The sequence below is a fragment of the Corvus cornix genome, chromosome Z (genome assembly GCF_000738735.6).
Source record: "Corvus cornix cornix isolate S_Up_H32 chromosome Z, ASM73873v5, whole genome shotgun sequence".
In the NCBI taxonomy this organism is placed as follows: Eukaryota; Metazoa; Chordata; class Aves; order Passeriformes; family Corvidae; genus Corvus; species Corvus cornix.
The window spans coordinates 13,942,230-13,955,832 of NC_046357.1; the positions used below are offsets into that span (position 1 = coordinate 13,942,230).

At 41.8% G+C, this 13,603-nt stretch overlaps 1 protein-coding gene across 1 annotated transcript in view; it reads left to right on the forward strand.

Annotated features, from left to right (window-relative positions):
- Positions 1–7,322: 7,322 nt before the first annotated feature.
- The window catches only part of GOLPH3 (golgi phosphoprotein 3), a 32,843-nt gene continuing 26,562 nt past the window's right edge, over positions 7,323–13,603 (forward strand). Inside the window, exon 1 of the mRNA XM_010395138.4 lies at positions 7,323–7,682. Within this exon, the coding sequence (XP_010393440.2) occupies positions 7,368–7,682 (315 nt within the window). The 5' untranslated portion in view covers positions 7,323–7,367. The remainder of the gene's footprint in view (positions 7,683–13,603) is intronic.

The following is a 13,603-nucleotide window of genomic DNA, read 5'->3' on the forward strand; positions in this document are numbered from 1 at the left end:
CCTTAGGAACAATATTGTGTTTAATGCTAAAATGCTCATCAATCTCTATTATGCAGGGAATGTCCTAAACCTTTGGCCTTTGTCCCAACCATTCAATTAATTAAGAATGTGGTCTGCAGTGTAGATTTACTTTAAAAATTCTTTGAAGATCCCCTATGAATAGATTTCCGTTTCAATAGAAGCTCTTTTGCAGCAGATTTATATGTTTGCATAGATGGTAAAGTGCTTGCGAGTGAAATTGCTTTAAAAGCCATCCCACAGAAATTATATAGCAATAATACCATTTTACAATACAGAAGAGATACGATATGATATGATATGATACAGGAGTGATATGATTTCACAGATATGATCCAGTGCAGAATTAAACCCCCAAAAAATCAATCCATATTTGGCTTGTTTTAGCCTTTTGGGGACAGTTCACAGGATAATACTCTCAAGCTCTCTGCCTTGCAGTCAGCAGAGGCACCTGGATTACAGGTCAACACAGAAAGGTGGAGGTGCTGTGGAGTGCTCTGATGCTGAGTCTCACTTCTGAACTTCCCCCATTACGGGCAACTACATCCCCTCCAAAAAACATCTTCCAGAATTTTCTCCCATTATCACAGTCACCTATGCAAGGCAGTTCACAGCAAGATGGTGAGACAGAGTGCTGCCTGGGACTTGACTTGGATTTTATTCTTCCATGTTTTCAAAGATAACTTTAGCAAACTAATTAGACATGCTTCCATCCTGGCTTGGTGCTTGGATGAATCAGGGAGAAGGACAGCCCAGAGATGTCTATGAGCTCAATCTACAAATGTTTATCGGTACTTCTTTCTCCCTGAGTAGAAGGTACTATGGAAGGTATTGACATCTGTGCTAGACTTAAAAACCTTCTGGCATTCCCCACAATCACAACCTCCTGGCTGCCATCAGGAGAACAAACCATCCAGCACAAGCAGGGTGTGCCACCTCTGCCAGGAGCAGCACAGAGAGTGCAACGCACTTGGCTGATTTCTCAGGAGCAAGGTAACTTGGAAATGCAGCTTTATCTCCCTTACAACAGTTCTTATAGAGGCTCAGAGATGGCTGCTGCCAAATACTTCTAGATTTTTCCTCTATTTCCCAGCTGCTCACACACCTTTTCTGAGTTTATGTGACTACTAGTTTCTGGAATCTACTTTTCTCCCTCACTGACCCTACAGCTCTGTTTGCCTCACAGTCACAGTTCTAAAATTACCAGTCATTATTTGATTCTCTCTGCATGGGTCTTTGGTCATAACAAGAGGGTGTAAACCTACCAAGAGTATTCAACATTTATTCTACACACACTCTGAATACACACAAGTACTCTCTATTTACACAACATGAATGCTGCTCTAATCACTAGTTATCTTGTAAATTACAACTTTATGGAAACATTTCCTTTGCGCCATCTGGCTTGATGTATTTTTTAATCAGTTGATGAGTATTTATATACGTTACAAGGAGCAGATAGTAAAGCATTTGTTACATTAGGATGTAAAGTAAAGATTTTTCAAAGCTGAACTTGTAAAAAATTAACTGCATTAAACATTTTAAATTTTGCCAAAATACCAAAGAAAGTTTTGGTGAAGATTTCATAGGACTCATTTTGCACAATGAACATCTGTCAAGAAAACTGCACATTTTTCCTAGGGATGCTGGTTGAACAGGACCCCTGGGTAGAAACGAAAAGACATCTCAATTACAAAGAGCACTCTGGCTGATAATTTTGTCCGTATGATTTCAGTACTATAACTGCAATACTAAAATAACCGGTTCAAATTCTTGGTGCTGAAGAATTTCACTCAGATACAAGGAGGAAGATGCTAGTACAATAAAAAGATTTCAAGAACCAGCAATCATTTGAACTCTCCTGGAGATAAGAAAATGAGACTATCTGGAAATACTCGAAATTTAAAAAATGCTTTTGAAATGAGCAAACGTGCACAGCACTTTCTCATGTCTGCCTTTGGTTTTCCTATAATGCCAGACACTCTTTTTCTAAAAATCCACAATTTATTGTATTTGTAGATACAAAACTTAAAAGCAGCATGTGCTGGTTTTTAACTCAAAGTCCTTTGAAGATAAATTTTATTACTTAGTGGCTGCATCTGATTTTATATGAGCTCAGTGTTAAACACTGGCATTTATGATGCTGAAAGTAGTAATTAAATCTACACATTTTTGAGAAGCCTAGAACATTGTCCTTGAATCATCCTAAGGGAGAAGCTTAAAAAGTGGCTATTGGAAAAGGTACATTGGCAAATTTTGACTTTATAAATGGACAATTTAAACGATGTCCAAGCAGTTGGGCATTAAAAGCCAAATGAGAGTTTGTTGTACAGATAGAAAGAGTCATCAGTGTTTTTTACTTAGAAAATTTGGTGTTAGTGTTGGAAAATCCCTTCCTAAAACCAAGAAGAAAAACCCAGCTGGTCTGCACTGGCTAATGAAGGATTTATTTAGTAACCAAAGCAACAGCATGAGTAAAACAGGTGCAGCTGAAACTGAAAGAGAGAATATTACATGATCACTGTGTACCAGACATGACTTCTACAGTCAGTTGATCACTGACTCTGGTTTCTTTCCACATACAGTAACCAAGCAAGCCCGCTCACTTTTCTTGTCCCTTATCTCTGATCTTCTTCTTTCTTCACTCTGTACCTCTCAGCATCTTGATTCTTCTTGGCAGTGAAAATCCTGTTCTTGGAGATTACACCAGTAATATTGGATAGAAAAAAATCTCAAAACAGTTTATTTCCACTTCTTTTCTGCCATTAATATCTAGTCTAGCACTCAAGCACCATGTCTGTAATCAGCATGGTTTTGAAGACTTTTTGGCCTTAAGGAATTCCTGTCACCATTTGGTCCTTGGGTTTCCATACTTTGTAGTCCAGCACAGTGCTCCATCAGCAATGATCCTGTGCCTATATGTGAGACTGCCCCATCAATAGATCCCTGAAACGATACAGGGGAACATGGCCTTTTTCTTGACTTGTTGTTTTTAAATCAGATCGTCACAGAGATTCAGGCCATAGCTCCACCAGACACTTGTTCTTAGTGGCCTAATTGGGAGTGTCACACTTTCACCGGGAGGGAATGGAAGACACAGGCAGGAATGTAAACGAGCTTGACTGGTGAAACTGCTAGATGGTGAAGCCATAGCAGAGCCAGCAATAAATGGAAAACAAATCCTGTTTTCTTGCTGTCAGCTTCAAAACATGCACATCCTATTAATCTAACTGTTCTTCAGAAGAAAATCTGCCCACCTATATCCTGTGATGATGCTGTGGCAGGAGCAGTAGGATTCACCCACTGTGCCTGAAGCTCCAGAGCCCGGCACATCTGTTAGGCTGAGGTTTCTGCCAACTTGTCGCTTTAACCAGCTCTGTGTCATGCTCCTGATGTTCAAGTTGTGAAATATCTGATTGTAATTAAGAGCATGTGAGCTCCTCTGTCAGGTGTTAAATAAAGTTACTCTTTGCCTGACCTGCTGTCCCAACACACACTTGCAACCAGCTGGCCACTCACCTTTCCTGCTGACATCACTGGGGTAATCCCTGCTCCCAAGGAGAAGCAAATCATGGCAACTGCAACTAGCACAACAGAAAGTATGACTCTCAGATTCACGCCTTTGCTCTTTTCCCTTTTATTTCAACCTCCCAGCTGGCTAGCAGCAATTAAAAAATCCTAGCTATTTCAGAACAGTACTGCATTCTGCCAGAGATGGGCTTAAGGATAAACTAGGATGCATTACAAGGTCAATTTACTGCTAGATGAACAGAACTATTTATAGACCACAGCCTGTCCTTTTGCGCTATTACTTCTTAACAGAGTGTTTTGAAGATTTCGGGCCTCAGCTCTCTGGATACCATTGGCATTGGGATGGGGGAGGAAGGGGAGTCTGTAGCCAACGAGATGCCCAGTGAAAACCCAAACAACATCAACCACACATTGCAGTATCGGGGCTACAGCCTTCTGAACTCCTGATAAAGCCATGCAGGACTCAGAAATATTTTTCAAATACTGCTCGGCAGTGTAAAATAAACTGCAGTTATGAAGGTCGTGACAAAGGATCTCCTAGGTGGGTATTGGAGTGCTCCTCTCTGGCACGCCAGCTCTCTGCTGTGTGGAAGGGATCAACACCAACAAAATAATGTGCTGAAACACGTCTTGTTTGCTCTCCTTTTCATCCAGATTTTGCTTTTGTGTATCAGAGTTGCATTGGTGTAAAAAAAAAAAATTAATTGACTAAAAATTCAAGTACATGTGTTCTTAATTTGATTCACACTGAACTTCTTAGTTCATGTTCATCAGATAATGACTCAGAACTGAAATTAATAATGAAGAAATACATTCACTTGAAATTACACCATTACATTGCAATTTCTGTAAACACCTGAGTTTCTAAATCAAAAAAGTGACTGCTAAGTATAAGGAACTTCACTGGACACCTCATTGTAATAAAAATGAAATTGATCAATAAAAAAATTATTAACCTATAAGTGATCCTAATTTGTTTGCTTTTGTAACAAAATACAGAGAAGAGGGCAAATCAATAATGTAATTAGCAACTATTTTTAAAAACTGATTTTTACAAAATGGAAAGTAATGAGGCCCTTCAGAAAAGAATCAAAAAAAACCCCCAAAACCTCAAAAGAAAAAAATTAGGAGTTCATAATGAACATTCTATTAGTTAACCTTTAAAATGCAATCAGGACAAAATGCAAACGTACTTAAACGCCACGCTATCCAGTGGGCAAGTGAAAATAATTGTAACAGCCCAAACAGTGCATTCTATTGATAAAAATGGAGATGATAAAATTGCTTTAAGATAGGAATTGGAGAAAATGTAAGTTGTGCTTCAATGTGAACTGAATGTAGGTACAAGGCAAATTATACCAATGACATTACTAAAGTGAAATGTAAGAATTGTTAACAGTCCTGTCAGAAAATGTATTCAACAAATAGCTTTGTATTTCAGTGAAATAGGTAAATATTATCAGACAAGACAAAGATTAAATTCTTTCCAGTAACAGTACTTTAAAAAAAATTTAAACAGCAGCACTACAGCTGTAATTTGTATCAGTAAACCAGCACAGCTTGCATACAGGTTTTTGAAAGAGCTTTTTGGAACCTCTTTTTGATCTCTAAATATGATTCTCAATACACCTTGGGAGCTCCAAAGAACAGGAAGAAAGCTAATACAGCGACTATGTTAAAAGAAGGTAAAGGGAATGACCCAGGTTAAATTACATGCCTGTCATCTTGACTGTAATCCTCAGGAAAAGATCCAAGTTCCTCATACAGGATTAAATTAATAAATTATAGAGTTTAATGACAACTCAGAAATGACATTTTCAGGAAACAGATCTTGTAGTGCTATTATGGTATCTCTTCTTGGAGCGAACACTTATTTGATAAAAATAACAGTCATGTTATATCCTTCAGCTTTGGTTTGGCATTTGAGCTGGTACAGTAGGACATTTTAATTAACTAAAAACCCAGAAAGATTAAAAAAAAAATCCGAATGTCGCACAGTAAGTGGACTGTGAATAATCAGCAGGCCTCAAAAACCAGAAGAGGAACAATCAGCAATCCCTTGTGTGAGCAGTCCAGATCCTCTGGGGATCAGGACTGTCCATCTGCTATTCTGTCTTATGCTGCATCAAATTGTCACCAAGTAACAATAGCAGGGGATGCAAGGACTGGGGGCATGGAAAATGATGAAAGGTAAAGTCACTTCCAGAGTGACTCAGAGCTCTTGGTAAACAGGGTCCCGTTAAAAAAAAAAAAACAAATAAAACCCTCAAACACTAAAAACAACCCTCTATTTATTCATGTATTTTATTTATGTATTAAATACCTATTTTACATATGTTCGTATTTATGTATCTCGGTACGGTTAAATGCAATATTCTAACTGTGAACTGAAAAGTGCAGGGCATCCCTGCACCATAAACACCTTTATTCTGCAATAAATTACACTGCCTGGAAACTTACATGGGATTTAGCCTTGATAAGAATTTTTTTGAGTTTTTGGTGTGCCACTTACAAAAGGGCTCAAGGTTTGAAAAGGTGCTCATCAACAGCAGAGCCGAGGGACGCCATCTCCAGAATCTGAAGTAAAAACTGTTGAGAGCTCAACTGTGTTCACCTGACAGGTACATATATACATACACAGAATCATGGAATAACAGAATTTAGGTTGGAAGAGACCTTAAAGATCATCTCGTTCCAACCCTCTGCCATGGGCAGGGGCACAGAATCACAGAATAAATCAGGCTGGAAAAGACCTCTGAGATCTTTCAGTCCAACCTATGACAGAACACCATCATGTCTACCAGACCGTGGCGCTGAGTGCCACATCCAGTCTTTCCTTAGACGCCTCCAGGGATGGTGACTCCACCACCTCCTGGGCAATCCAGTCCTATGCTGAATCACCCGTTCTGTGAAGAAATGCTTCCCAATGTCCAACCTGAACCTTCTTTGGCACAGCCTCAAGGCTGTGTCGTCTTGTCCTGTCAGTTGTTGGATGGGAGAAGAGACCGACCTGCACCTGGCTACACCCTCCTGTCAGGGAGTTGCAGAGAGTGATAAGGCCCCGCCTTGAGCCTCCTCTTCTCCAGGATAAACACCCCAAGCTCCGTCAGCTGCTCCTCACAGGACTTGCGCTCCAGACCCTTCCCAAGCTCCGTTGCCTTCTCTGGACCCGCTCCTCAGCGTCTTGTGAGGGGCCCCGCACTGGACACGGAACACTCGAGGTGTGGCCTCAGCAGTGCCGAACCCAAGGGTATGGTCACTACCCTGGTCCTGCTGCCACACACCTTCCACCAGCCCAGGCTGCTTATCGCCACATCCACCCGGCCTTGAACGCTTTCCATGTGGAGGGAAAGGGGCTGGGTAGGGGCTGTGCCAGCAATCGGACACGGTTTTGTGGCTAAACTCGAATGGTCAGTCATTGGAACAGGCTGTCCCGGGACGTGCTGGAGTCACTATCCCTGAAGGTCAAGTGCCGTCTGGATCCGGCTCTGGGTGATGTGGCTTAAGGGATACAGGGGCAGTTCTGGGCACACGGTTGTACTGGATTGTCTTGAAGGTCTCTTCCAACTTTCATGATCGTATGAAACCAAGCGGACTTGCGGCTGTGTAAACGAGGCACTTGTGGAAGCGCACGCCAATGCCCGAAGGCAGCGCAATGCCCGCCCCGGGTCACGGCCGCACTCCCTCAGCCGCGGGTCCCTTTCCGGCGCCGCCCCGCCCGGCGCTGCCACATCCTCCGCTGACATCAGCCCGCGCCGCCATATTGAGCCGCCGCCGCCGCCGCCAGCGCGGGCCGCCCCGGGACCGGCCCGCTCCCCATGACTGCCCCGGCCGGCGCGCGTAGGGCGGAGCGGCTCCCAGCCCGGCCCGTCCCCTCCCGAGCCGCCGCCGAGCCCCGCTCTGTCCCCGCAGCCATGACTTCCCTGACCCAGCGCAGCTCCGGGCTGGTGCAGCGCCGGACCGAGGCCTCCCGTAGCGCGGCCGCCGCCGCCGATAAGGAGCGGGGCGCCGGCGGAGGCCCCGAGGATGAAGGGCGCCGGGACGAGTCCGGCGACGACGAGAAGGGCGATTCTAAGGAAACGCGGCTCACCCTCATGGAGGAGGTGCTGCTGCTGGGCCTCAAGGACCGTGAGGTGCGGCCGGGGACGCTGTACAGGGGGTGCCCGAGGGGACACCGGTTTTTGGGGGGTGCTTTGGGGAAGAGGAGCCTGATGGTGGGATGGGGTCAAGGGCGCTGCAGGTGAGTGTGGCTGCGGGCTTGGGGACGGAGGGGACGGGGGACGTGATGTGGCTGTAATAAGCTCGGTGTTTTGGAGGAGGTAGGGAAAAGGTGCACGGATTTTGGGGAGGGGGAACCCGGCAGAGTTTGTAGCGCTGCCCTTCGGTTGCGGGGTTCGCAGAGGAGCTGTCATATAAATACATATGGGAGGGAATATAGAGAGCCTGGGGCAAGATAGGGACCTGGATATGGGAGCCGGGGCTTTAGGCCAGCGTTGGGCATGAAGGCCTGGGTGAACCTGGCACATTCATCCTCGTTCAGGTTACCCATAGCTCTAATATGGGAGATCCCTCTACTCCTGTGGGTTTTGTCAGACAGGACTCTGGTACTTACGAGGTCCTCCGGTGCTCTAGGATGCTGAGCAGCCCTTTTCTACTAAGACTTTGCAGAGTAATGCATGTGAAAAATACCATAAAATTGGGGGGAGGGTTATATGACAAAAATGGGCCGTGAGTAATGAGAAGTGTGTCAAAATGAAGAAATGGCATTATTAAAGAATTCTGTGTTTTTACTGATTTAGTAGCCTAAAAGTTTACCATGATACTGTGACTAAGTCATTTGGGGAGCGTGTACTTCCACCGGTGTGTTGGATTTTTTTTTCGTTTGAAAGAGGCAATTAATATAGAAAGCACACACACTGCAGAATGTCAGTTCTGTCAGGGAAGCAGTTTAATTTGACGTGGTGTATAACGAAGTGTAATACATCTTTGTTTTAGATATGAAATATAGTATGGATTTGATTAAGCAACGTGATTTTCTTTTTTGCGTGACGAGTAAATTAATCCGGTTCGTTGATTTGAATGGAAGTCTCTTGAAACTCTCCATGTTCAGGAAGACAAAGTAATGGGGGAGGGAAGCTGATAAGTTATATGTTCTTTGATAGGGCATTGCATCTAAAATTTACTGGTTGATAGTGAATAAAGAGTGGCTTTCTTGATTAAAATTTGCTTTTTTAACACGTCACAGCACCAAGCCTGACTGAGTTCAAGCAGTGTTTGGACAGTACTCTTGGGTGCATGGTGTGACTCTTGGGAATGGTGCTGTGTAGGGCCAGGAGCTGGACTCGATCCTTGTGGGTCCCTTCCAACCCAGCTTATTCTGTGACTCTGTGATCTGTGTGTATACCTGCTACAATACCATTTCTTTTCTCTCTCAGGCTGTGTGTTTCAGGGCATATTCTTGTAGTCCCATTTTTTCAGGTGGACCTTGCCGTGGCATCCTGATAACCTCAGTAGACAGTGATCTCTTCTTCTACCTGTGAAATTGAAGGCTTGTGCATATGAGCATTTCTCTTTCTACACGCCTGAGTAGTTGGGGGAAAGTAAACTAGGAGTGGCAAGAGCAATTGCTGTCAGGATTGCCTTGGGATGCCTTACCTTGGGAAGGTGGTATAAACTGGGTGATCTTACAGCTCTTTGTTTTTTAACCAGGCCTGTGTGTTAAATTTGCTGAATCTGTGGGCATTATGCTGTAAAGATTTCATGGTAGGGAGCGTTGTGTCTGCCTAGGAGGAGTATGTGGCACAAGTCTTCGTGGCGTATCAAAAGGCAATAGTTAACATCGGGTCTAAAAGTCTAGCTTTGCAATGGTGGGCATCAAAGTTATGAATTATCTGACTTTGCTGAGTACAGCAGTGACATACATTGACCTAATATTCCTTTGTATAGAAGAAGGAACTGAATGGTTACAGTGGCATGGATATCCATAACTCCCTTGGGATTTTGCGGTGGAGACATCGGACAAAAAGAATGAAAATGTCATCTCTAGGACAGGGGGCTTAGATGCTGGGACTGTAGCACATCCTGTTTGTGAGCTTTGTTAGACAAGAAGCATGGGGATTTGGGCTTTGGTTCTGGGTCTGCTTGTGCCCCTATGTACAGGCTACACTATTCAAAGCACTTGTCATGTGTTTTCCTTCCAAAACTGGAAGTAAAACTATAGGCTCGTTTTCCAAGATGAGTTATTTTTTGTTCTCTGTTGTTCTAATGTTAAGTAAGCAGAACTAACTTACTTTACACATATGGAAATGTTTTTTACAAAGTCTTTACTTCCAGTAGAACTGATTTACCGTAACATTTGAGTGAGACTTTCTCAAGAGAGCAAGCAGAGGAGAGGAATATAGGGTCTGTAAAGTGTAGTTGTGAAACTATACAAAGTCTAAGGGACAGGCAAAGGCAGGTTTTTGAGATGCAAGCTCAATTGAAAGCCTGTAAATTTAAAGCTGAGAACATCCTTCCTGTTTATTCCAACAGGATAGAGCAGTTTAATGTTTAATGTAAGAAAAAAATACAAAAAGTAGACTGGATTGGCCAAAGAGCATTCTTTGGCCAATCAAGGACTCTGTTTTTGCCAAAGAACATGTTTCCCTAAAAAAAGCTGCTTTCTCAGAAAAGTCAGTGATAATGCATTGATGACATAGCTTTCAGATTTTCAGGTGATTTTTTAAATGAAATTAAACACTAGTGAATATGGTTTAACTTCATGTAAATCGTATACAAAATACCTCACATATATGGAGCTACCTGTATAATTTCTAAGTGTACATGGAGGAGTCTTTGCTATTAGGAAACAGTTTTTCAGGAAGATCCATTAGTGATGTATTGATGAGTTCAGTGTTTCCAGGAGATTGTTAGATATTCATGTGAATCCTGCTTTCAGGGTCGTGCAATGGTCATAAACAACCACAGCAAGACTCTTGACTTGTTGTCTGGTTGCTGCTGCAGTATGGATTCAGCCATGGGAATTTCTGGCAGATGTAAAACAAACACACCGCCCCTCAATCCGATTCCTTATGTGTGAACACAATTAAATGCGTTTGAACATGCTTCTTGGACATGGCCTTTTTGTTTGTTAATGTTGTGTCCCCCACCAGGTTGGCCTAATTCAATTGTACATAACGTGTCTGTTCTGGTTGCTGTTTTCCACCAACAGTTCTTCTTACATCGCTATCTTCTTTCTGTGTACACCTGACTATTTCTGTGTTCCAGAGTCAAGACAGGTTATAAGGGATATGTGCTGAAATATTTGCATGGTTGCATAACATGACAGATGCAGTGTCCTTGGAGGAGCAGGTAATAAACTGGAAGAAAATACATTACTAAAGTTTTTCAGGGAACCATCACAATTACCTGCATGTATTTGGAAACCCTTTAGAAATGTGTCTGGAAAAGAGAGTCAGGTTCATCCATTTAAAGCAGAGCAATAGCCAGTTGCTGTAGGAATAAAAAGCATGCACTGAAGTAAACCAGTATTAGGTAAAAAACCAGTATTGTGACAGGATAGGTCAAAGCCACAGGAAAAGGGAGTTACAGTGTAGAACTACTGAAGCAACAGAAGGGAGTGATGAATATTAGAAGTTATATTCTAACTTACTTAAAAATGATAGCTAAGGGATGAGTACATGGTAGGCAGTTCATTACAGGTCCTCCAGACATCCTGTAATTCAATCCCATAAAAATTGAGAGGTTGTGAGGTGGCCCTGCTGTGTAACTGTTGCTCCATTGAATTTCATCCTTGTAGTGTTTCTTTTGCTTGTGGGTTTGGGGTTTTTTTCCCCACGTTTTTGAAATTTTCTCTTGGTACTTGTTGGGAATCTATTCAAATACAGCAGTGCACTCACCTGCTTTTATCGTCTATGCAATTGCCACAGCTAAACAAATTGAAGCAGCTAGAGAGACCTGGCACACTAAGATAAAATATTTATTTGATCTGTAACTAATTCCTTACTTGCTGAAAGAATACTCATGTAAAATATGCTGAAAAATATCTGGCTACTGCAGTCTACCACAATGGTAAGTATTTCTTGGATTTTTTACCCTTTCTTAGCTGAAGACTTAGATGTCATTTGTGGAAGTGAGGTAGTGTTAAATCACATTATTGGGTACAGAAATTATCTTGGATCTTTGTTGCTCATGTTTGGCCTTCAAAAATTTCATTAATTACTGAAGATTTGGTTTTGCAGCATAGCTTTGTGTCCACAGAGGTCACATGAAGGTTTCCAGCTTATGATATTTTTCATTGTATTGAAATAAGCTACTAGGGAACTAGTGTGCCTGCTTCAGATGGGGTATTCTGTATTGATCAGATTAGTACTAAAATGTAGTTTCTTTATTATTCTTACAAATATGAGTGTCTGACTTGGTTTCTGAATGTTATATTTTAGTCCTAAAGGTACTTCTGTGAAAGGTGACATAGGAATTTTGAAAACATTTGAAATGTGGGTGGTGTTTTTCCTGCTCTTAAGATTTGACTTACTGAAACTGATAGTATGATGCAGAAGTCTGAGGGGATTTGCCTTAACAGATTTTGAAAAGTCTTCTTTGTATCCTTTTTAGTATTTTTTTCCTCTCATTAAAAAAAGTTTTAGCAAGAGGCTGAATGTCAACTTAGAAGCGCCCAAGTTTTGGTGGAAAATTTCTGAGGCAAACAAGTGTAAGTTGAAGAGGAATCTACTGGGAATTCATTCGCATTGCAGTTGAAGAGTGATGTATGAATGTGTTGAAACCTGGACAAAGACATGCTTTTTCTCAAATGTTCAGGGCCTAATAACAACAAAGTGTGTAATGTCTGTGGTGAAAAATTCTTTCTTTCATAGTTGCCTACCTTTTTGGTCTTTTTAATTTTTTTATCTCATGTCCATAGATAAATTACAGGAGAAATTACGTAGATAAATTACTAGGAGAAGATAGGAGGTGTGAGAGGAGGAGTACCCCAATTCTCTTTGCTACAAGATGAGTGAAGTGCCTCTTTACCATGCTGCTGAATAAATCCTGCTTTTGGGCTCTTTGGAGGATATGCTGATTTTGAATCATTTGCATGCAGTTGGTGTGGTTATCCCTGCTCTCATAGCATGGTTGATCTGTAATCTATATTGTTTTTCTATGGATAAGTTTGAGTGTGGCAAAGTCCCTTTTTTATGGCAAGCTGTCTAGAGTAGGGCAAAGACAAAAACATTGTCAGAGCGTTTTTAGTAGTGATTTCCACTTTTTTAAGTGCTCTTAAACAAAGCTTTGAGTGCTCATAAAAACACACCATAACTCTTCCTCCTCTCCCTATAGGAAGCTGCTTTTATTAAAAATTTTGCATGAAGTATATATAAGAAAGTTTTGCTCTTTACTGCTAGAAGGGAAATAATCATGACACTGGAAATAATACTTTGTATTAAAGAAGTAGTGGTATTTTTTCGGGTGTTCTTTGATCCTAATGTGGACAAAGTATTACAGCACTTATTTCAGTTAGTCAAGGTCCATGTAGTGGGACTTTTTTGCAAGGGTACAAAATGACCAGACTAAGTGTTGCAGACAGTATATTTAAGAATTACTTTCTTACAGGTCAAATAATTTCTACAGCACATACTCATCCCTGTGTTGCATTACTGGAAAGAGGGGAAGCTAGTCTGGAAGAAATGTGTGGCTTGAGTTCCGCTGCACAGACAACATTCTCAGTCGGTTTTTTCATAACTTTTAGTAAAAGAAGAAAATAACTAGCCATGTGCCACTTTTAACTAGTTTTTTTTCTAGCTTGCAAAGAGGTCTTAGATAAATTTCGTAACTTGCTTTCTCTCAGAATTATTGATAAAATCTTACTGCGGAAGGATTTCTCATGTGCTTTTCAGACATAAAAATTATGAGATTGCACAGTTCTCAACTGCTCTCTTCCTCCAGGTGCACTGCATGTAAGCCTGGATGAATAGGAGCACAAAGGTGTGTGGTACTATGGCTAAGCTGCTAGTCTGTGTGAACCGGCGTTGTGCATTCCAAGTCTTTCCCATCTCTC